The 25854-nt window shown below is 36.4% G+C and overlaps 1 protein-coding gene across 1 annotated transcript in view; it reads right to left on the reverse strand.

Moving 5' to 3' along the window:
- Positions 1-25854, reverse strand: part of PDE3B (phosphodiesterase 3B, cGMP-inhibited) — a 213215-nt gene that overhangs the window by 28699 nt on the left and 158662 nt on the right. The window contains exons 6-11 of the mRNA XM_011999567.1: positions 19730-19940; positions 18893-18966; positions 7172-7320; positions 6246-6383; positions 5182-5293; positions 2934-3047 (exon numbers count right to left, since the gene is read on the reverse strand). Coding sequence (XP_011854957.1) covers positions 2934-3047; positions 5182-5293; positions 6246-6383; positions 7172-7320; positions 18893-18966; positions 19730-19940 — 798 coding nt within the window. The remainder of the gene's footprint in view (positions 1-2933; positions 3048-5181; positions 5294-6245; positions 6384-7171; positions 7321-18892; positions 18967-19729; positions 19941-25854) is intronic.

Raw genomic sequence — 25854 nt, forward strand, 5'->3', positions numbered from 1 at the left:
CGAGACTCCATCTCAAAATAATAATAATAATAATAATAATAATAATAAAATAATAAAATAAGGGTTTCTTTTAGGTCAGAGATGCTATCTGGTTCTCCAACCATTAATTACAGCCCTAAACTTGTCGTTTATTTTCTATTAGTTCTCCAGTGCAGTGAGAATAGGACAGCACATCCCATGGTCCTTGTAGTCTTAGTTTTCATCATAATTTTCCATTGCAATAGCTGCTTGGTTCCCCAAAGCTACTTGGTTTCCTTTCTTCTACAGATACTTGACTCCATAACACTATGTATGAGAACTCGTAACACTGCTAGTAAGAACTCAGAAGGAAGTGTGCAGCATGAGAGAGAAAACATATATTGTCTTAGAGAATACTATATCTAAGTCATCGAGAACAGACTGGAGATAGAAAAATGGTCATTAAGGGCATTGCCAATGAATGCTCAGAAGGAAATGAGGAACATGTCACTGGAAACTAGAGGCCAGGGAATCCCTGTTATATAGTAACAGAAAATTTGTCTGAATTAGGTGTTGCAGTTATGTGGAATACAAAACTTACAAATGATAAACTTAAGACATTTAGTTGAGGAAATTTCCAAGCAAAGCGTTGAAGGTGTAGTCTGGTTTCTTACTGTTTATAGTAAATATGAGAGGAAAAAGAAAGATTGGTGGAGAACTGGTGAGCAAAGAGGAATAAGGACGTGATAATTCAGGAAATTCTCAGCCTATGCAGACTACAAAAGAGACTAAATTTAAGAGAGTTGCTGTCAGTTAAGTGTGTTCTGCACAGAAAGCCAAGGTTGCAGAGCTGGATCGATTTTCACTAGTTCCTTGGAAAGATCAAAAGGTCAGGGTCAAAAATAAATTTGAAGATGTTATGCTGCTGTCTTTAAAGAATGGGCTGGCTGGGCACAGTGGCTCACGCCTGTAAAACTAACACTTTGAGAGGCTGAGGTGGGCGGATTGCCTGAACTCAGGAGTTCCAGACCAACCTGGGGAACATGGTGAAACCCCATCTCTACTAAAATACAAAAAATTAGCCAGGCATGGCAGCGTGCGCCTGTAGTCCCAGCTGCTTGGGAGACTGAGGCAGGAGAATTGCTTGAACCCACCTAGGAGGCAGAGGTTGCAGTGAGCTGAGATCGAGCCACTATACTCCGGACTGGGCCACTGAGCGAGTCACCGTTTCCAAAAGAAAGAAAGAAAGAAAGAAAGGGCCATGAGCCAAGAAGTGTAAGTGGCTTCTAGAAGCTGGAGGAGGTGAGGAAACAAATTCTCCTCTAGAGCATATAGGAGAAAAATAGTTCTGCTGACACCTTGATTTTACTCCAGTGAAGCCTTTTTTTGGACTTCTGACCTCCAGAACTGTCAGAATAAATTTGTGTTGTTTTCAGAGGCTAAATTTCTGGTAGCTTATTACAGCAGCAATAGCAAACTAATACAGACTTTTGGCACCTAGAAGTGAGGTACTGATGTGACAAACACCTAAAAATGTGGGAATGTCTTTGGAATTGGACAATGGAGAGGCTGAATTTTGAAGAGCATGACAGAAACCAGTAAAAAACCACCAATCAACATATTCAAAAAGTTCACTAAACATCAGGCAGGATTAATACAAAAAAAAATTACATGAGTACATCATAGTTAAAATGTTAAAAACCAATAGGAAAGAGAAAAAGGAACATATTATATTTATATATTATATTTCTCAATATGACCTAAGTCTTGACTTGTCAACAAAAACTGTGAAAGTCACAAGATTATGGAATAATACCTTCAAACATGCTAAAATATAATTATTCTAAGACAAAATTACATCTAAAACAAAAAAGTTGAAGAAAATTATCTCTAATAAAAGCACAGGACTGCTGGAAGGAATGAAGGGCACTAGAAAGAATAAATACAGATGGCAGACAAAAATGAACCAGTGACATAAAAGCAAATCCATTAAACAAATAATGCATACTTTAGACTCAACTACCCAAATGTAAAAAGTAATATCAGTGGCTGAGTCTACGACATTTACACTGGTTAGCATGGTAATATTATTTCTCAAGTATTGGTAACTGAGCAAATTGTCTTGATACATATCAGTGCAGCGGCATGTTCATGGCTCACTGCAGCCTCGAACTCCTGGGCTCAAAAGATCCTCCCACCTCAGCCTTCTGATTAGCTAGGACAGGTGTGTGTCACCACATCCAGCTAAATTTTTAAAAATTATTTTTGTAGAGATGGGGTTTTGCTTTGTTGCCTAGGCTGGTTTCAAACTCCTGGCCTCAAGTGATCCTCTTGACTAAGCCTGTAAAAGTGCTGAGATTATAGGCATGAGTCACCATGCCTGGCCCTTTTAATAAGCTAGAATAAGAGAACTATAAATGTTATGATTCATTGTATTTATATAAACTATTATATTTATGATAAGGAATAGTATTAACTTTTTTGGAAGCAAAATTTGTTTATAAAAGTTTTTGATGTCATCATTAAAATACTTTGCGAGGCTTTTAAACATGTTTTCTTTGGTTTTCGAATGTTATATATTTTAAATGTATGTGATGCACTTGAGACAAAAAAAACAAGAATTTTTTTTTTAAAAAAACAAAGGACTAATTATCATAATATTCAGGATAGTGGCTATCTCAGTGAGGGAAACCAAAGAATGGGGCAAAGAAGGAAATATGATAGATGCAGCAGTACTGAATATTAATCTACCTCGTAAGGTGGGTATCAGGTTTAAAAATTTTCATGTCATTATTATGCATCAAAACTTACACAGTAGAATTTGGGGATAAGTGGTTAAAAAAACTTACATAGTCCTTCATATGTACTAAAAGGTTACTTAACGAAAAATTTAAAAGGACAGAGGTAATGAAATGAGAAAGTTTGATTTACTATTCCTGATCAAATAATTAACAGAGATTTGTAGAAGGAAGTACCTGTTTCATTTCCTGTTCCACAACCATTGTGGATCTGCTGTAAGCCAGGAACTGGCCGTGTTGTCAGATACCAAACTGCATGTAGGACATCTGTGGCATGTATACGATTGTGATCTAAAGTCACCAAAATGTTTTTGTTAGGTTTAACATACAACATTTAAAAACTACAATAATTTCCTAATCATACTATATCCTCATAAAAAAGATGTGACAGAATAATTCCCCACAATTGAATTGTATTTCATCTAAAGTCTCTTGATGTGTTAAAAAAAAAATCTGTTTTAAAAACTTCCCCGTATACTATGAAAACATAGTAAAGGTGCCAAAGAAAAGGCAGGATAACCAAGGAGTATTGAAAGGCATTGGAAAATGTTCTTAAGGTTGCCATTTTGTGGCTTTCAAAAATATCATGTAGTGTCTGGATTACAGAGACTCATGTTTGCACACAAAACAGTTTTGTACACAGAACAGTTACAAATTCTGGTTACTTACATTTTTGTCCCCAACAAAAAGGTCAGAAATACTATGTCTCAGGCTTGCTATAGGAATTAAATGCTAAATATGTGAAAGCATCCAGCACAGTGTCTGACACATCATATATGATCAACAAAACATTAATTTACTGAAATTCAACTATGTGAAAAGGCAATGTGGCATAGTGTAAAGAGTATAGGCTTTAGAAGTCAGATAGACCTGAAACTGAAACAGTACTTTGGTATCTAGTTTTATGATCTTGGGAAAGATCCTTCTGAGTTTACTTCTCACCTATAAAAGTATATAATACAACTTTGCCAAAAAAGATTGAATAAGATAACCTATGTGAATCTAATGATTGCAGTTAACATCAATATCCAATGAAAATTTAACACTTCAACAAATACTTAATGTATATGTATGCATTAGTAGATAATATAATACTGTTTTGCCTATAGAAATGACATGGCGTCCACTGGGAACTTAATTATTATTAATAGATCACCACCTTTTACTGACCATTTACTAAAAATTCTGATATGTGCTTTACATGAATTATATCATTACTACCTATGGAGTAGGTACTATTGTTATTCTCATTCACAAATTTTTGAAGTTTAGAAAAGTTAGGTCCAGAGACTATTTTCTTAACTAATATATCCTAATTGAAACTGACAGTGAAGACTCCTTACCACCTCTTTCTTTTCGTTCCATTTCCCTTGAAGTCCATCTTAAAGCATCCCTATATTCCATTTATAAAATTCAACCACTTTTTTGAATGCACAATTTATAAGTGGAAATTATAGTATATGTAACTCACCTTAAATTATTAAACAGTATTAGTGAGTTATGCCAATTGAAGAATAATTCACTATTTACAGAACTAATTTCTCAAAAATGTGTCCACATGGAGGGAAACTGTAGACAATATATACACAGTCCTACCTTTTTCTAATACAGAACTCAAATTATATTCAAACACAATATGCAATAGCCATTAAATTATTCCATAAGTTGGAATACAGTTAAAAACTGAAATTAGATTATCAATTTTAAACATTTTTAAGTGAATGATTTTCTGAAACTCTTGACTAACTTTTAAAAAGATAAAGTACTCAGGCAATTAATTTTAAAAATAGAAAGATGTATACTATATAACAACCAGGTGAAAAAGCAGATTATAAATATGTATCAATATTATGACCACCTTTACAAAAAATAAATTTATGTAAGAACTCTTGGAGAATATATACCAAAATGTTAACAAAAAACAGACAGACAAAATGTTAACAGTAGTCAGTTAAATCTAGGTAGTACAATACAAATTTTCTTTTTAAATCTCCATTTAAAAATTTTTCAGGCCAGGCACGGCAGCTGACGCCTATAATCCCAGCACTTTGGGAGGCCGAGGCAGGTGGATCACCAGAGATCAGGAGTTCAAGACCAGCCTGGCCAACATGGTGAAACCCCATCTCTACTAAAAATACAAACAATTAGCTGGGCGTGGTGGTGGGCGCCTATAATCCCAGCTACCTGTGAGGGCTGAGACAGAAGAATCACTTGAACCCAGGAGGCGGAAGTTGCAGTGGGCCAAGATCGCACCATTGCACTCCAGCCTGGGTGAGAAGATCAAGACTCTGTCTCAAGAAAAAAAAAATTTTTTTCAAACATGCAGTTTTAAAAGTGTTTAAGGGACCATCTGAAGAGAAAGACGATAAAGAGTTTCAAAACCTACATTATTTGAACTTAAATAATAAGATATGTTAATACTTACAAGGAATGTCTCGATAGCCATTTTCTAATGCACGAAAATAGTTCATAAATTGTTGAGTGGGAATTTTAAATATTTCCAATAAACCAGTGTCTTGAAATAAGGTATACATAACCTAAATGTCAATTAAAATAAAGTTTACTTTAAAAATCAGAATTTCTATTTGTAGCTGAGTATAATGTTTCCGTGATTTGTATTTTGGAATGTTAACCATGTATTAATATATGTCTTTAAGTTAATAATTTATTTAAAACTTGCCTACAATTAATTCTTTCCAAAAAATCAGAATGGAAGATATCACCCTAAAGCCCCTGAAAATTAAAGGCGGCTTACCATACATATCATGTCCCAATTTTTAAATTTTTCCATTCTTTTCCTTAGCTTTTCATTCCTAATTTACTGAAGGTCATGTGAATTCTATTCTAATCTAGTCCTGGGTATTAAAAAAAAGTCAAAACAATACTATGTTTATCACATTTTTATCCCTAAGGACTTCAATGAGATGAACTTATATATCTTTCACAAAATTTATCCTTATGTTTTTGCATTTCATAAATAAGATATTAAAGTAATTAACGAGAGTAATATTTTGGGGCGGTTAATCTGATGCTGTTATGCGGAACCATCAGGTATAACCCTGAGTCTCGGTGGTAAAATCAAAGTATTTTCCATAGTTCTAGCATGAAATGAACCATCTGACCTTGAGTAAAGTATAGGGAGGGCAGGTGGAAAAAATTAAGCTTAAATTTCAGTGGTTAGAACTAGACGATTTTTCATGTTCTTTTCAACCTCAACATTCAAGAAAATGTAAATCTTTATTATTTATTTAGCATAAATTAAATCCCATTAATATGGTCAAATAAACTACTTGTCATATATATAATAGTATGATCTACATCTTATATGTAATTGTTTTATGTATATATTTAATTTTTTCTGAAAAATAACTTAATGAACAATGTCAGTTGAACTAGTGCCTAAACCATTATATAATATTAGATTTTGCTTTTTATAAAGATTTAAGAAAATTTAATTTACAGTTAAAAAGTAGATATTTGAAAGCAAACCTGACTGAGAATCCTTCCTGATTTCTCTCCCATCTTTTCTACAAGTTCAAAAATTGGAAAATTCCAGTTGCTCATCTTCTCTATTAATGAGTCATACTCTTCTACTAAAATCAGGTCCAGTGATACTTCCTGTTCAATCTGTACATACAGAAAAACAACTTTATTGTATCTTTTATAAATACTGTGAAATATACATTAAAATGAGAACACTTAGGATTAAACATTAAAAAAAGTCTGTACTATTTTCTATAATGGTTATTCTTAAATATAGTCTTATCTGCCCTTCTAATTTCTCTTTCTAGAATGTTATCTTCAGACAAACACATAACTCCTGGGTGTAAGACTTATTAATCTTCTTATATTATTTTTATGAGTAAAAGTATTATATTTCCAAATTACTATATAAATCCAAAGTCTATTATTTTCATTTTAGTAGTTACAGGTATCAAAGGGTAAGAGGAAAAAAAAAACATATCCTTATGTTAGCATTTATTACCAGGATAATTTTTCAAAAGAAATAGGTGTTTCTTTTTCCTAAAAGCCTAAATTTTGAAATTTAAGAACAAAACTATATTGCCATTACAAATACATTATTTTCATTGTTTTTAGTAACATGCACATATTCTCTATACCTTCACATATGCAAAAGAAAATATCAGAATAGAAAATAATGTACTTTATATAAAACTAAATAAAATATCTTCATTTAAAACTGAATGCAGTTTGTTGCTTTAGGATGATAGAATTAGAACAAGTTATTGTATTATTTGTAACCCAAGCAATATTTCAGTCATAGTCACTTATCAGTAAAACAATTTAAAAATACTATTACATTAAAAATCTTGTTCTGGGCAAAAGTAATAAAACCAGTACTAACAGTATTATATTTCACCTTAACATAATCATATTGAAAGTTTATCTTTTACATTTGTTTGCTGTTCATTCTGTGCCTCTTCTGTTAGCCAATTATCACCTTCCTGAAATAATTTTCTGCTGTCTTTCTTCTCTGTTTCCTCTTCTTGTTGAGTTTCCATAAGTTTGAATGATTCTTTTGAGAAAATGTTTTCTTCTTCACCTTTCAAAAAATATATATAGTAATAGATAGGAGTAAAATGTGCCCTATATGTACAGTTTTACATGAAAAATAATTGTTAAAAATATTTAGATAAAGTAAATCATAATGGAGTTCAATCTAAATTATTTCATGACACCATTAAGTTGTATCTTGCTGTGCTATTTTGCCTAGATAGCTTATGCTCAGGCAGCAAAGACATTTCCTGTATTGGACTCCCCTTTCATATCTACTCATGGATCCTAAGTGGATATTCTTTATAAAAGTGAGAAAAAGAAAAAGTTCCTATCAATAGAAATTTTCTTACCAATTTGATGTAAACAATTTCTAACATCTCTGAGTTTTAGATATAAAAATTCTAAAATCATAATTACAAATCAGTAAGATTAAATCACATGTAAACCTTAAACCACAATATTATAAATTGTGAGTTGTATCTCTACCAATGTAATAACTTTTTTTCTCAAATCACATGGAAAAGGACAGCAGTATTCATAGCTAAATAGTATTCATTCACATGTTAAAAAACATTCATATTCATTCTATTTGTAATACCTTAAACAGGGAAATTACTCAGAACCTATCGACAGTAGAATAAATAACTTGTGGTATAGTTACACAATTGATCACTACAGAGCAAAGAGAATGAACTACAATACGAATGGTACTTAAAAATATAATGTTCAGTGAAGGAAGCCAGGCACAAAAGTACATACTCTGTGATTCTCTTTAAGAAAAGTTCAAAAGCGTATGAAAGACAAAAAGATCATTACCTTTGGGGCATATGATTGGAAGGGGTCATGATGGGTAATTTTGAGGTGTAGGTAATATTTTGTTTCTTTTTAAATAAACAACTTTTATCTTAGGTTCAGGGGTACATGTGCAGGTTTGTTATATAGGTAAATTTGTGTCATGGAGTTTGTTGTACAGATTATTTCATCACCCAGGTACTAGGTCTAGTACCCAATTACTATTTTTTTCTGATTCTCTTCCTCCTCCCACCCTCCACCATCAGGTAGGACCCAGTATCTGTTGTTCTCCTCTTTATGTGCATGAGTTCCAGTCATTCAGCTCCCACTTATAAGTGACAGTACTTGGTTTTCTGTTCCTATGTTAGTTTGACTCCAGCTCCATCCATGCCTCTGCAAAAAACATTACCTCAGTCTTTTTATAGCTGCATAGTATTCTATGATGTATATATACTACATCTTCTTCTTTGCCTTTTCTTTTAGAAAAACTACCATAATCATTTATTACTTGTTCTACTATGGACATATAAGATAGAGCCCAAACTATACAGTAAAATAGAATCTGGACTCAAGTCTGAATACTACTATAGAAACGAGCCCTAGCCTCACTACTTCACTAGCTGTGATTTTTTTCATTTTATTTATTTATTTTTTAAGTTTAGTGGTATAAGTGCAGGTTTGTTACATAGGTAAGCATGTAACAAGGGGGTTTGTTGTACAGGTTGTTTCATTACTCAGGTATTAAGCCTAGTACCCATTAGTTGTCTTCCTGATCCTCTCCCTCCTCTGAGAGGCCCCAGTGTGTGTTGCTCCCCTCTACGTGTCCATGTGTTCTCATCATTTAGCTCTCACTTATAAGTGAGAACATAACAATATTTGGTTTTCTGTTCCTGTGGCTAAGGATAATGGCCTCCAGTTCCATTCATGTCCCTGCAAAGGACACAATCTCTTTCTTTTTATGGCTGCATAGTTCCATGGTGTATATGTACTATATTTTCTTTATCCACTCTATCACTGGTGGATATTTAGGTTGATTCCATGTCTTTTCTATTGTGAATAGTGCTGCAATATACATACACATGCATGTGTCTTTATAACAGAATGACTTATATTCCTTTGGATATATACCCAGTAATGGGATTGCTGGGTCGGATGGTATTTCTGTTTTTAGGTCTTTGAGGAATCACCACACTGCATACCACAATGACTGAACTAATTTACACTCCCACCAACAGTGTACAAGTGTTTTTTTCTCCCCAACATCGCCAGCATCTGTTATTTTTTGCCTTTTTAATAGCAGCCATTCTGACTGGTGTTAGATGGTGTTTCATTGTGGTTTTGACTTGCATTTCGCTAACGATCAATGATGTTGAGCTGTTTTTCATATGACTGTTGGCCATATGTATGTCTTCTTTCACAAATTGTCTGTTCATGTCCTTTGCCCACATTTTATGTTTGTTTTTTCTTGTAAATTTAAGTTTCTTGTAGGTGCTGGATATTAGGCCTTTATCAGATGCATAGTTTACAAAAATTTTCTCCCTTTCTGTAGGTTGTCTGTTTATTCTGTTGATAGTTTACTTTGCTGTACAAAAGCTCTTTAGTATAATTATATTCGCATTTGTCAAGTTTTGTTTTTGTTATGATTGCTTTTGGCATCTTTGTCATGAAATCTTTGCCAGTATCTATATCCAGAATGGTATTGCCTCAGTTGTCTTTCAGAGTTTTTATAGTTTTGGGTTTTACATTTAAGTCTTTAAATGATCTTTAGTTGATTTTTGTATATGATGTAAGGAAGGGATCCAGTTTTAATCTTCTACATATGGCTAGCCAGTTATCCCATCACCATTTATTGAATAGGCAGTCCTTTCCCCATTGCTTGTTTTTGTCAGCTTTGTCAAAGATCAAATGGTTGTAGGCATGCGCCCTTATTTCTGGGCTCTCTATTCTGTCCCATTGGTCTATGTGTCTGTTTCTGTACCAGTACCATGTTATTTTGTTACTGTAGTTCTGTAGTATACTTTGAAATCAGGTAATATGATGTCTCCAGCTTTGTTCTTTTTGCTTAGCATTGCCTTGGCTACTCAGGCTCTTTTTTGGTTCCATATGAATTTTAAAATAGCTTTTTCTGTTTTGTGATGAATTTCACTGGTAGTTTGTCAGGAATAACACTGAATCTATAAATTGCTTTGAGCAGTATGACCATTTTAATGATATTGATTCTTCCTATCCATGAGCACGGAATGTTTTTCCATTTGTTTGTGTCATCTCTGCTTTATTTGGGCAGTGTTTTGTAATTCTCATTGTAGAGGTCTTTAATCTCCCTGATTAGCTGTATTCCTAGGTATTTTATTATGTTTTTTGTGGCAATTGTAAATGGGATTGTGTTCCTGGTTTGGCTCTTGGTTTGGCTGTGTTAGTGTATAGGAATGCTAGTTATTCCTGTTCATTGATTTTGTATCCTGAAACTCTGCTGAAGTTACTTATTAGCTTAAGCAGCCTTTGGGCCAAGACTATGGGGTTTTCTAGATATAGAATCATGTCTGCAAACAGGAATAGTTTGACCTCCTCTCTTCCTATTTGGGTGCCCTTTATTTCTTTCTCTTGCCTGATTTCTGTGGTCAAGACTTCCAAGACTATGTGAATAGGAGTGCTGAGAGAGGGCATCTTTGTCTTGTGCCCATTTTCAAGGGGAATGCTTCCAGTTTTTGCCCTTTCAGTATGATGCTGGGCTGTGGGTTTCTCCTAGATGGTTCTTATTACTTTGAGGTATATTCCTGTAATACCTAGTTTATTGAGTTTTTAACATGAAGGGATGTTGAATTTTATCAAAAGCCTTTTTCTGCATCTATTGAGATAATCATGTGGTTTTTGTCTTTAGTTCTGTTTATGTGATGAATCACATTGACTGATTTGCATATGTTGAACTGACCTTGCATCCCAGGGATGATCATAGTGGATTAGCTTTTAGATGTGCTGCTGGATTTGGTTTGCAAGTATTTTGTTGAGGATTTTTGCATCAATTTTCATCAAGGATATTGGCCCGAGGTTTTGTTTTTTTCTTGTGTCTCTGCTACATTTTGGTATCAGAATGATGCTGGTCTCATAGAATGGGTTGGGGAGGAGTCCTTCCTCCTCATTTTTTTGTAATACTTTCAGTCCTTCCTCTTCAGTTTTTTGTACCACTACTTTCAGTATAAATAATACCAGCTCTTCTCTGTACATCTGGTAGGATTTGGCTGTGAATCCATCTGGTCCTGGCCTTTTTTTTTTTTTTTTTTTTTGCGGGGGGGTTGGTGGGCTATTTATTACAGATTCCGTATTTGTCTATTCAGGGAATCCATGTCTTCCTGGTTCAGTCTTGGGAGGGGTTATGCATACAGGAATTTATCCATCTCTTCTAGGTTATCTAGTCTGTGTGTAAAGAGGTGTTCATAGTAGTCTCTGATGGTTGTATTTCTGTGGGGTCAGTGGCACCACCCCCTTTGTCATTTCTAATTGTGTTTATTTGGGTCTTCTCTCTTTTCTTCTGTATTTGTCTAGTTAGCAGTCTATTTATCTTACTAATTTTTTTCAAAAAATCAACTCCTGGTTTCATTCATCTTTTGGATGGTGTTTTTGTGTCTCAATCACTTTTAGTTCAGCTCTGATTTTGGCTATTTCTTGTTTTCTGTCAGCCTTGGGGTTGGTTTGCTCTCTCTTCTCTAGTTATTTTAGTGGTGATATCAGGTTGTTAATTTGGGATCTCTCTAACTTTTTGATATGGGTGTTTAGTGCTATAAATTTCCTTCTTAACTCTGCCTTAGCTGTGTCCCAGAGATTTTGTAGGTTGTATCTTTGTTCTCATTCGTATTAAAAACCTTCTTGATTTCTGCCTTAATTTCATTATTTGCCCAAAAGTCATTCAGGAGCAGGTTGTCTAATTTCCATGTAATTGCATGGTTTTGATTGATTTTTTTTTAGTCTTGATTTCTATCTTTATTGCACTGTGGTCCAGGAGTATGTTTGGCATGACTTCAGTTCTTTTACATTTGCTGAGGATTGTCTGATTGATTTTAGAACATGTACCATGTGGTAATGAGAAAAATGTACATTCTGTTGTTTTTGGGTGGAGAGTTCTGTAGAGGTCTATCAGATCTATTTGGTCCCATATTGAGTTCAGGTACTGAATATCTTTGTTAATTTTCTGCCTCAGTGATCTAATACTGCCCAGTGGAGTGTTGAAGTCTCCCACTATTATTGTGTACTGAATATCTTTGTTAATTTTCTGCCTCAGTGATCTAATACTGCTCAGTGGAGTGTTGAAGTCTCCCACTATTATTGTGTGGGAGTCTAAGACTCTTTGTAGATCTCAAAGAACTTGCTTTGTAAATCTGGGTACTCCTGTGTTCGGTGAATATATATTTAGAATAGTTAGGTCTGATCGAATTGAACCCTTTACCATTATGTAATGCCTTTCTTTGCCTTTTTTGATCTTTGTTGGTTTAAAGCCTGTTTTGTCTGAAATTAGGATTGCAACCTCTGCTTTTTTCCTGATTTCCAATTGCTTGGTAGATTTTCCTCCATCCCTTTAATTTGAGCTTACAGGTGTCACAGCCTGTGAAATGTGAAACTGTCTCTTGAAGACAGCATATCATTGGGTCTTGCTTTTTTTTTTTTAATCCAGTTTGCCACTCTATGCCTTTTAAATGGGGCATTTAGCCCATTTACACTCAAGGTTAGTATTGATATGTGTGGATCTGTTCCTGTCATTGTGCTGTTACCTGGTTATTAAGCCAGCTTGTGTGGTAGCTTTACATCATTGGGTCTGTGTACTTAACTGTGTTTTTTTGTATTACCTGGTAATGGTTATTCCTTTCATATTTAGTGCTCTTTTCAAGATCTCTTGTAAGTGGGTCTGGTAGTAACAAACAGTAGTAACAAACTTCCTCAGCATTTGCTTATCTGAAAAGGATCTTATTTCTCCTTCATTGAGGAAGCTTAGTTTGGCTGTATATGAAATTCTTGAAGTTTTTTTTTTAAAGAATGTTGAATATAGGAACCTAAGCTCTTCTAGCTTGTAGGGGTTTCTGCTGAGATGTCCACTGTTAGCCTGACTGGGTTCCCTTCGTAGGTGACCTGCCCTTTCTCTCTAGCTGCCTTTAACATTCTTTCCTTGATTTCAAACTTGGATAATCTGATGATTATGCATCTTGGGGATGATCTTCTTGAGTAGAATCTTGCAGGAGTTCTCTGTATTTCCTGAGTTTGGGTGTTGGCTTCTCTAGCAAGGTTGGGGAAGTTTTCGTAGATAATATCCTGAAATGTGTTTTCCAAGTTGTTTGCTTTCTCCTGTCAGGGATGTCAATGATGTGTAGATTTGGCCTCTTTACATAATCCCGTATTTCTAGAGGTTTTGCTCATTCCTTTTCATTCTTTTTAAAATAACTTTTGTCTTACTTTCTTATTTCAGAGAGCCAGTCTTCAAGTTCCAAGATTCTTTCTTCAGCTTGGTCTCTTCTGCTATACTTGCAATTGCATCATAAAATTCTTGTAGTGTGTTTTCAGCTCTATCAGATCAGTTAGGTTCCTTTTCATACTGGCTATTTCATCTGTCAGCTCCTATATCATTTTATTGTGATTCTTAGTTTTTTTGAATTGGGTTTTGCCATTCTCCTGATCTTGATTATCTTTGTTCCTATCCATATTCGGAATTCTATTTCTGTCATTTCAGCCAGCTCAGCCTGGTTAAGAACTAGTGTAGTTGTCTGAAGGTCATAAAACACTGACCATTTAGGTTGCTGGAGTTCTTGCATTGGTTCTTTCTTATCTCTGCATGTGGCTGTTCCTTTAACAGCTGGGCTGCCTCTGATTGATGTGGTCAGACAGGGACAGCATGTTTGTGCTAGAGTCCCATGTTGAGAGGAGAAGTGAGGACCGGGACCTGTATGGAGAACAGTCCAGCCACTTTTCTGTGAGGTAGGTACTCTCTGCTGGGCTCTGGACCGGCTAGCCTCTGGTCCCCACAGACTCTCTAAAGCCTGAAGACAGCAAAGCCTAGGGCTGTGAGACAGCAAAGATGGCAACCTGCCCATCCCACTGGGAGCTCTGTCTCAGGGAGTTACAGAGCTGCTACTGGCTTGATAGCCTGGAGGTGACGGTAGCTGAAGAACCAGGCCAGGAGGACCTGCCTAGTGAAGATATATGAGATTGGAAACCCATGTAACAAAGAGTCTAGTCACTTTTCTGTAGGGCTGCTGCAGTATGCTGGGGGTACACTCCAGTCCCTAGTCACCTTGGTTTATCTAGCACCTGAAGGTATCAACAGTGAAGGATGTAAAACAGCAAAGATGGCAGTCCCCCTCTCCCTCTGGGAGCTCCATCCCAGGGAGGTTTGAAACTGCTGCTGGCCAGAAAACACCGGCAGAGATGGCTGGACACCCCAGTTGGGAGGTCTCACCCAGTGAGGAGGAACAGGATTGAGGACCTGTGTGAAAAAGCAGTCTGGCCACTTTTTTGTAGAGCAGTTGGGCTGTGTTGGGGGTCTGCTGCAGCCCCCAGTCACTTTGGACTCTCCAAATCCCAAAGGCAACAATGGTTAAGGCTGAAAAACAGCAAAGATGGCAGCTTGCCCCTCCCTCTGGGAACTCCGTCCCAGCAAAGTTTGATACTATTGCTGGCCAGAAAACACTGGCAGGGGTGGTTGTAGACCTTGGTCACAAGATTCTGCCCAGTGAAAAGGAACGAGATCTGGGACCCATGTGAAAAAGCAGTCTAGCTGCTTTCCCATAGAGCTGTGGGGAAAGACAGCTCCAGACCCTAGTCACCTTGGACTTCCTAGAGCCAGAAGGCAACAATGGCAAAGGCTGTGAAACAGCCTGTCCCTTCCCCTGGCAGCACCATCCCCCGGAGGCTCAGAGGCTCAGAACCACTGCCAGCTGAATAACAGTGGCAAGAGTGGCTGGTTACCTTGGTTGGGAGGTCCTGCCCAGTGAGAAGACGACGCGTCAGGGACCCACATAAAAAAGCAAGCTGGCTGCTTTTTTGTAGGGTGGTTACACTGAAGGCAACAATGGCTAAGGCTACAAAACAGCAAAGATGGTAGCCTACCCCTCCCTCTGGGAGTTCCATCAACACATCAACACTGCTACCAGTGGCTGGCTGGAGTTCCAAGTCAGTGGTCTTATCCTGTAAGGTGCTGTGGACATGGGACCTGCAGGCCATTGCTGCTCAGCCCCCTGAATTCAGCTGCTTCTTAGGGGTCCATATGGGGGTCTAACCTCCTGCTTTGCCGAGTTGCAGTTGCTTTTGCCTAGAAGCCCAAGTATCTATAGCTCCTGGGGTTCCACATGTGCCTGAGCAGCTACTCTGCCAAGATGCCACAGAGCTCTGCATATCCGACTGAAGACCCTGGTGCAGTGGGTTTATGAGCGGGGGTTTCCTGACCCAAGGGTTGCAGAGATCTACGGGAGAAGCATGGGTCCCCAGGGTTGCTCACTCAGTCATTCTTCCCTAGGCGAGGGAGGCTGCCCTGGCTCCATGTCACTCCCAGGTAGGCAGTCATCCTGCCTTGCTTTTCTACATTCTCTGTGGGTTGTTTTCTTGATGAATCCCAATGTGTGTACATGGATGTTTCAGTTGAAGGTGCTGTACGTACTCACCCCTTCTATTTCTCTCCATGAGAGCAGTGCACACTAGCTGCTTCTAGTTAGCCATTTTGGCCAGCCTCTTATTTTGTTTCTGGATCTGGGTACTGATTATATGATAACTACAAGCTATAAACTCAATATGTAGAGTTTTGTTTGTTTGTTTGTTTGTAAAAAGAGATCTCGGTCAGGCACAACAGCTCCTACCTATAATCCTAGTGCTTTGGGAAGCCAAGGCAGGACGATCACTTGAAGCCAAAAGTTTGGGACTAGTCTGGGCAACACAGCAAGTTCTCATCTCTATAAAAAAAATTTTTTTTAATTAGCTGGGCATGGTGGCCTATGCCTGTAGTCCCAACTACTCAGAAGACTGAGGAGGGAGGACTGCTTGAGCTCAGGAGTTGGAAGCTGCAGTGAACCATGATTGTGCCACCATACTCTCTAGCCTGGGTGACAGAGTAAGACCCTGTCTCAAAAAAAAAAAAAAAAAAAAGAATTCTTAAGAGTACTCATTGGAGTTGAGTTTCAGAAAACTAGGTTCAAACCCTGATTTTTGTACTTAATAATGGCAAGCTTTCTCCCCTGTAAAATTTGGATAATACCTACAAGATGTTACACATAACAGGTGACTAATAAATGTTAGTGTAATCTCAACCTAATACAATGAATATACCAATTATTAATTGATTAGATGATGATCTGGAAGTTTTGCTGTTTAGAAAATATTATTTTTTCCAAATGAAAAACATTTAATTTAAGAAATTAAATTTAGACTATTCAAGTATTTATGGTAAGTTAAGGCAGTAACTACAATGATATTCTAAAATAGCAGTTAATCTAAAAATTGCTGGCACTCGAGGTATATTACATAATTTGCTTTTTAATGATATGAATTTCTAATAACTATTATCTTACAAATAACAATAAAAACAGGTGAGATAAATGTAGCATTTCTTTTCTAAAGATGTCTGCAACACTATCTCTTGTCCCAAACACTTTTCTGAAATGTATTCTTATCATTCCTCTATCAAGACAGAGCATTTGTTTACCAACCCTCTGGAATCTCAACAGGCCTCATGACTGCTCTGATTAACAGAGTATGGCAGAAGTGACACTCTGTTCTGAGTTGAGTCATTAACTGGACTGGCAGTTTCCACTTCCTACTCTCTTGGAATGCCACCAACAAACTGGGAGAAGCCCATGGAAGGGTCATATTTAGATGGACTGGTCAATAGCCAACAGGCACATGAGTAATCCATCTTGGAAATTCTGCCCAATCAATCCTTCAGATAACTGCTTCCCCAACCAATATCTGACTGCAATCTCATGAAAGTCCTCAGGTGACAATCTCCCAGTTGAGGCTAGTCCACCCAAAGAAATATGACACTTAATAAATTATTGTTCTTTTAAAAAACTTTATTGAGTATAAATTACATGCCATTAAAATCTACCTATTGTAAAATGCCTTAGTTCAGGCTGCTATAATTGGATATTATAGACTGAATGGCTTATAAAAAAATAGGAATTTATTTCTCACAGTTAGGGAAGCTGGACGTCTGAGATCAGGGTGCCAGCCTGGCCAAGTTCCAGTGAGGGCCCTCTTCCAGGTTGTAGACTACTGGTTTCACATTGTATCCTCACGGTGGGAAAGAAGGCTAGAGAGTTTTCTGGGGTTCATTTACAAGGGATCCCTTTTACAAGGGAACTAATCCCATTCATGAGGGATCCACCTTCATGACCTAATTACCTCCCAAAGGCCTCACCTCCCAATACCAGCATATTGGGGTATAGGATTTCAACACATAAATTTTTGGAGGAACACAAACATTCAGCCCATAAGTGTACAATTCAATAATTTTAGTATATTTGCAGTTATCAGCAATCATTACAATCCAATTTTAGAACATCCTCAACACGCCCCCCAAAAAGTTCCTTCATGCCTATTTACAGTTAATCCCTATTCTCACTTTATGCCACAACTGTTCTGATTATTGTCTCTATAAATTTGTCTTTTAAGAATTTCATATAAATGTAATCATACAATGTATGATCTTTTGAGCCTGGCTTCTTTCACTTAGAATAATGTTTTGAAGTTCATCTATGTTGTAGCATGTATCAGAAGTTTATTCCTTTAATTGCTGAACTGAATTCCATTGTAATGATATACCAAAAAAAAAAAAAAAAAAAAGAATGAGTTGGGAAGTGTTCCCTCCTCTTCTACTTTTTGGAAGAGTTTGTGAAGAATTAGTCTTTTTATTTTATTTTATTTTTTAACAATCCTTTAAAATGCAAAAACCAAAAAGCTATTAAATTGCACACTTTAAAAAGGTAAATTTTATGATATGTAAACAGATTGAGAAGAGCCTACAATCCCTGAAAACGCTTATCTATTTTTGGTTTAACTTTTTTCTTAGGGTACAACACTTTAGAGTTTATCAAGTTATCCATACCATGGCAAGCCTTCAACTCTAGTCTCTGTCTTCCTAGTCCCATGAAGCTACTAATAAAATTGCTCATCCTATTAGTCACTGGTCTCTGTGGAACTGGAATATATTCTTTTGATAGCCCCAAACTCCAGGCTCACTTTCTTGGAGTTCTATCTTCCAACAGATCTTGTATGGGTGATTCACAGGATCTTTTTAGTTCTTCAATGGCTTCAAGTAGATTTTAAAAAAAAATAATTCGTCCACATTTTCTAGTTGCCCTCAGGGGAAATGTTGGTCTGAATTACTTAGTTGACTACTACTGGTAGTTTGAGTCATCAATTTTTAAGGTTATAAAACAACTATAATTTCATCAACAACAACATTTCTTGTTTGAGGATATAAAATATTTCAGAATGATATAATTAACCACACTTTAAAACAACTCCTCTTTATGCCATAAAAAATTTATACCTTTTGGGTTTAGATTGTGCGGTACAAATTTCAATGTTCATACAAATAATTTCACTATTTATAAACAACAGATATAACATAAGAAGACTACATTCATTTGTACAGGACATTTTTATTCTTTGAATTACTTTCATCATCTATTATTTATAATTTGTTCTAAATAAATCCTGTGTGAAGTGGGTAAAAAAGAATAATCTTCATTTTAAAGATGGATAAACTGAAGTTAAACTCATTCATTTTCCCATTCTAAAAACCACTGTAAGAAATTTATCTTAAACTCAAATACATATGACTTTTGTAATCTCACCTGATTTTCCACTGCAGCAATCTGTACTGTCTGATTCAGATGTTGAAACATATTTCAGTATTTGATGTCCACAGCTTATAGAATAAAATAGATAAATATATATGGTAAATGAGGTAAAAGTTTTTTACCTGAACACAATTAGAAAATCTGTTTAATTTTTACCCAAGATCCCAACTGCAACACATCCTAATACTCCAATCTCTCTATAAAGTTAAAAGGCTTTAACCTAGAAAGTATCTGTGTGTCCTTGAAGGAAACAAAATATTTTTGAAAAGTCAACACTGGATCTGAGGTAAACCTCTACTATTAGTAAAGCAGAAATAAGATCAAACACCATATGAACTGGGTACTATCAATAGGTACTAAAGCAGTGTATACTAAAATAATTTAATACTTATTAAGATCTTAGGATGGGTAGAATACCAGTACATTTTACCTCAGATGGAGACCATTTAATTTAAAAAATTAATAACCACTAAAATAAGAAGATATTTATTTAGAATAAAAACTACTAGATAAATAAGGAAAAGAATATAGGCTGAATCCATCATCTAGTTACAATAAAGAACTAGAAAACCGGTAATACTTTATTAAAATACAGTAAAGTCCTCAATATCATCGATAAGTTTTTGAAAACTGACATTTTAAGAACTGACATTTTAAGTAAAACAACTTATAGCACATCTTCAAATAATGGCATTTCATTATAACACCGAAAAAAATATGGTCATTTATAAATGCTTAAAGCTGGAGTTTCCAAGAACCTATCCAAAATGTTGAGGACTTAACTGTAATCAACATTTTGAAAAAGAAATAATAAACAGTTGGGAAACTTACTTGTTACACAGATTGCTATCAGAATTTCTAAGATGCTGATAAAAATCTGGTGTATTAGGTGCATTGCCCAGAGATCTCTGTAAAATAATGCTTGGCTTATTAAGAAAATCAGCAGTATCAGGAAATTCTATGGGTGATCGATTAGTTAGAGAGCCAGCAGCCACTGGTCCATGGTTGGGAGAATTCACAGGACTCAGACTGGACAAAATACCTTAAAAAATTAAAAGAAAGGAGACAGATAAATAAGAATGTATTTATGTGTATATGTTTATTAAATATATTTGTGTCTTTATGGATTTTTTCCTTATTTAAAAAAGCAAATTATTTACGATTAAATGATAAATTCCTACATGGGGCCTCAAGATATTCTAGAAACTTAAGCAATATTTGCCATATTTGTCATGATCAATGGCTGTTGGGTAAACACCCCTTGTTGGGTAAATATCTACATTTATAATAGGTAAATGTGAATGGTATGACTAAAACATACATACTGTATGGCAGAAATTTTCCTAATTCCTATTGGTCTTTAACTTTCACCTATGTGTCCCTATCAGACTGATAATCCACATGAGCAAAGCATCTCTACCAAATTTTATTGAATTATTTTCAATTCAATAAAATTAAATTTTATTTAAATTCTCTTTTTTGTGTGTGAGATGGGGTCTCATTCCATTGCCCAGGCTGGAGTGCAGTGGCACAATCATAGCTCACTGCAGACTCAACCTCCTGGGTTCAATTGATCCGCTGGTCTTGGAGGCTACAGGCACAAGCCACTGTACCCAGCTAATTTTTGTATTTTTTTGTAGAGACAGGGTTTCACGATGTTGCTCAGGCTGGTCTCAAACTCCTGGGCTCAAGTGATCCCCCTGCCTCAGACTCCCAAAATGCTGGGATTACAGGCTTAAGCCACTGCATCTGGCCAAAGAACTAAAATTCTTAATAGCATTAAGCAAGTTGAGAATAACATCATATGCTAATGCAATGTCAGATCGTTTTAAAAATTACATGAAAATATTTCCAGCTGATTAATTCATTCAACAAATATTTAGAGCTTACTATATGCTGGAAAATACACTGGGTTTCACAATGGAGAAAAAGATGCCATCCCTGAAACTCAATGAAGCTAGCACATAGTGAAGAATACAAACAAGTGCTAAGTGCTTAATAAGGGAATAAAACAGAGTGCTTCAGCAACACATAAGATGAGTCTATAATTCTGTCTATTTATTCCAGAAACCTTTGCTGAGTGCCTCAAACTAAAGCAGTATGGATATATCTGGAAAGAGGCAGGCAGATTTATAACCTTATTTGAAAATAAAGACCCAAGTGAAGTCTCATTCAGAAAGGAAAACAAGTAACAGTCATTCCAGGCATACTAGTAAACTTATAGATGTGTGCGATGGTGTCAACTTGGTTATGGTGCTCAGTTGTTTATTTAAACACTAGTATAGATGTTGTCATGAAGATATTTTTCAGATGTGATTAACATTTAAATCGATAAATTTTGAGTAAAGCAGATTAACTTCTATAACATGGGTGGACCTCATCCAATTAGCTTAGAACCTTACAAGAAAAGATTGAGGTCTCACAAAGAGGAAAAAATTTTGTCTCAGGTTCAAGACTGCAACATTAACCCCTGCTGGAATTTCCAGCCTGCCAGACTGTCCTGAAAATTTCCTACTTGCCTGCCTTGCAAGCCCTCACAGTTGTGTGAGCTAATCCCTTAAAACAAACTTTCTCTCTCTCTTTCTCTGCATGTGTGTGTGTGTATAAATATAATGTTCTTTATTTTTTGCCAATCTGATGGCAAATAAAAGAGCACTGTACCCTCACTTTTTAATTTCCTCATTACTAATAAGGTTAAGCACATTTTATGTTTATATGCCATTTGTATAGTTTTCTGCTGAAATGCTCGTTCAAGTCTTTTGCTAATTTTTCCATTGGCTTGTGGTGATGGACACACTCTAAGGTAGTCCCATTAACCCTTGCTCCCTGGTGTTCATGTCTTTGTGTAGAAAACATCTGTGACTAGCTTCTTATCAAAAGAAAGATGACAGGATGTCACCCCTATGATTATGTTTCATTACGGATTCCATCTTGCTAGAGACTCACTCTAGAGATTCTCCTTGCTAACTCCATGAAGTGAGCAGCCATAGTGAGGAAGACCATGTGACAAAAAACTATGGGCAGCCTCTACAAACTGTGGGTGGCCTCCAGCCAACAGCTATCAAGAACCCAGAGCCATCAAGAATCCACAACCAACGGAAATGAATTCTGAGGACAACCTGAATGAGCCTGGCAGTCGATTCATTCTCAGCTGATTCTTCAGATGAGAACAAGGAAGAGCCAACATCTAGTTTCGAGACTTGTGACACCTTAAGCAGAGGACTCAGTTGTGTGTGGACTCTTGCACAAAAACTGCTACATTTGTTGTAATCTGATATGCAGCAACAGAAAATGAATAGTTGTCCATAATTCTTCCACTGACAAAGTTCTATTTATACAGCTGAATTCTAGTTCCTTCTCAGATGTTATTACTATTTTCAAATCTTTTTATGACTATTTTTTTTTTTGATGGAGTCTCACTCTATCGCCCAGGCCAGAGTGCTGTGGTACACTCTCAGCTCACTGCAGCCTCTGTCTCCTGGGTTCAAGCAGTTCTCTTGCCTCACCCTACCAAATAGCTGGGATTACAGGTGCCCGCCACTACACCTGGCTGGCTAATTTTTTTTTTTTTTTGAGACAGAGTCTCGCTCAGTTGCCCAGGCTAGAGTGCAGTGGCGAGATCTCGGCTCACTGCAAGCTCTGCCTCCCGGGTTCATGCCATTCTCCTGCCTCAACCTACTGAGTAGCTGGGACTACAGGCGCCCGCCACCATGCCCGGCTAATTTTTTTGCATTTTTAGTAGAGATGGGGGGGTCTCACCATGTTGACCAGGCTGGTCTCAAACTCCTGACCTCAAATGATCCACCAGCCTCGGCCTTCCAAAGTGCTGGGATTACAGGTGTGAGCCACCACACCCGGCCTTTATATGACTTTTTAATAAAGAGGTTATTAATTTTCACGTAGTCAGATTTATTCATCTAATCCCATATGGTAAGTATTTTTATGTCTTGTTACGGAAATTTTTCCCTAAAATCATGGAGTGTAGCAGCACTGCATATTTTTTATTAAATTTATCTCTAGGTAATTGATGGCTTTTGATGCTGAGGTAAATGGTGTTCTAAATTTCATTTTCAACCACCTTCTGATAGTATAGAGTAATACAATTAATTTTTCTGTACAATTAAAATATTGCAAAATTTACTTAATTCTATATTTTTAGAGCCTTCTAGATTTTCTATATATATAAAACAGCAATCTGCAAATAAAGAAAAGGGTTTATATCTTCCTTTCCAGTATTTATTGTTTCTTTATCTTGTCTTCATGCATTGTCTAGAAATTACAGGATAATGTTGGAGACAAGTGTTTACAGTGAACATCTTTATCTTGTTTCCAAAGTCAGGAGAAAAATGCTCAGTATTTCATTATGTATTATGTTTGAAAAACATTTTTGATAGATACTTTATCAGATTAAAAATGTTCCCTCTATCCCCAATTTGCTTAAAATTTTTTATTGTAATTATCAAATTTATCAAATGAACATACATGAAAAGCTTTCTCTGTACCAATTAAGATGACCATATGATTATTCTCTTTTATTCTATTAATGCAGTGAATTTTCAAAGGTTAAACAGACTTTATATTCCTGTAATAATACTTCCTAACATGGACATTATGGTATTAACATTTTAATATATTACTCAATTATATGTGTAACTTTTTGTTTAGGATTTTTGTATCTATATTCACAAGAGATGTAGGCTTCTAATTTTCTTGTAATATCCTTGTCAGGTTTCGATATTAGGGTTACACTGGCCTTATAAAAATTTGGTGTTTCCTCTTTCCCTTTTCAGTGAAAGAGATGTGTAAGATTGGCTGTGGTAAGCAGAATAATCACCCCTAAAGACGTCCATATCCTAAACCACAGAACCTATATGTTAGATTGCATGGCAAAGGGATATTTAAATTGCAAATGGACTTAAGGTTGCTGATCAGTTAACCTTGAGATGGGGAGATTATCCTGGATTATCTAGTTGTGCTCAATGTAATGACAAGGGTTCTTGTCATTATAAGAGTCACACACGGCTGAGTCCTATGCCTAAGTAAAAGACAGAGTCAGACATAAAAAAGCCAGAGAGATGGCAGCATCAGGATTCAGACTGACATTGCTGGCAATGAAGATGGAGTAATGGGGTCATGGGCCAGGAATGCAGGCAGGCAAGCTCTAGGAAGGCCTCTGGAAACTGGAAAATGCAAAGAAAATGGATTATCCCCTGAAGCCTCCAGAAGAAACACAGCCCTGCTGACACTTTGCTTTGGGCCCAATGAGATCAATTTCAAACATCGACCTCCAGAATTACAAGAATAAATTTGTGTTACTTAAGTCACTAAGCATATGGTAATTTGATACAGTAATGTCTTTGTCCATTTGGATTGCTATAACAGAATACCATAGACTAGGTATTTTATAAATAAGAGAAATTTATTTCTCATAGTTCTGGAGGCTGGAAAGTGCAAGATCACGGCACTGGCAGATGTGGTGTCTGATCATGGCCCACTTCCTGTTTCACTGATGGCCATGTCCTCACATGGTGGAAGGGATTAGAGAGCTCTTTGAGGTCTCTTTTATAAGGCACTCATCCCATTCACAAAGAGTTCACTCACATGACCTAATCACCTTCCAAAGGCTCCAGCTCCAAATACCATCACATTGAAGATTAGGTTTCAACATATGAATTGGGGTGTAAGTGAGGGGATATGAATATTCAGTTTACAGCAAGCAGCTATAGAAAACTAAGGCACTGGATATAATCTTTCATAACAACATTAAATATTGGGAAGAATTTACCAGTAAAGTCATTTGGACCTACAATTTTATTTGTAGGAAGGTTTTTAACTACAGGTTGAATTTCGTTAGAAGATATATGACTCTTCAGACTTTTTATCATTTTTTGTATCAGTGTCATCTTTTCGTATCAGTGTCACGTTTTCTTCTTTCTTTTGGTTTACTTTGCTGTTAAACCTACAGCTTCTTAAAATGTAAGCTTAACTGATTTTTAATTTTTCTCTTTTTTTGCTATAAATTTCCCAACAAAGCACTGCTTTAGCTTCTTCCCACATTTTAATAAGTCCTATTTTCTTTTTTTTTTTTTTTTTTTTTGAGACGGGGTCTCGCTCTGTCGCCCAGGCTGGAGTGCAGTGGCCGGATCTCAGCTCACTGCAAGCTCCGCCTCCCAGGTTTACGCCATTCTCCTGTCTCAGCCTCCCGAGTAGCTGGGACTACAGGCGCCCGCCACCTCGCCCGGCTAGTTTTTTGTACTTTTTTTTAGTAGAGGCGGGGTTTCACCGGGTTAGCCAGGATGGTCTCGATCTCCTGACCTCGTGATCCGCCCGTCTTGGCCTCCCAAAGTGCTGGGATTACAGGCTTGCACCGCGCCCGGTCTATTTTCATTATTATTCAGCTCAAAATAATTTCTAATTTTCATTGTTTTTTCTTAACTCATAGGTTATTTATAATTTGAGGATTTTCTGCAGATCTATTGATAGATGTTTTTAAATCTAATTACACTGTGGTGACAGAACATGCTTATGTGTTTTTTAAACAGTTTTTTAAGATATCATTCACATACCATAAAATTTACTATTTTAAATTGTACAATTCAGGGAATTTTAGAAATCCACAGAGTTGTGCAACTATCACCACTATCTAATTCTGGAATATTTCCATAAACTCAAAAAGAAACCCTATACCCATTAGCAGTCATTCCCTATTCTTGTCCATAGTCACAGGTGACCACTGTCTTAGTTCATTCAAGCTGCTATAAAAAATACTTTAGTCTGGGTAATTTGTAAACAACAGAAATTGGCTGTTCACAGTTTTGGAGGCTGGGAAGACCAAGACCAAGGTGCCAGCAGACTTGATGTCTGGTGAGGGCTCAGTTTCTGCCTCACACATGGTAATTTTTTCACTGTATCCTCACATGGCTGACAGGATAGCTAGCTCCCGCAGGCCTCATTTA

Source organism: Mandrillus leucophaeus, unplaced genomic scaffold, assembly GCF_000951045.1.
Source record: "Mandrillus leucophaeus isolate KB7577 unplaced genomic scaffold, Mleu.le_1.0 Scaffold599, whole genome shotgun sequence".
In the NCBI taxonomy this organism is placed as follows: Eukaryota; Metazoa; Chordata; class Mammalia; order Primates; family Cercopithecidae; genus Mandrillus; species Mandrillus leucophaeus.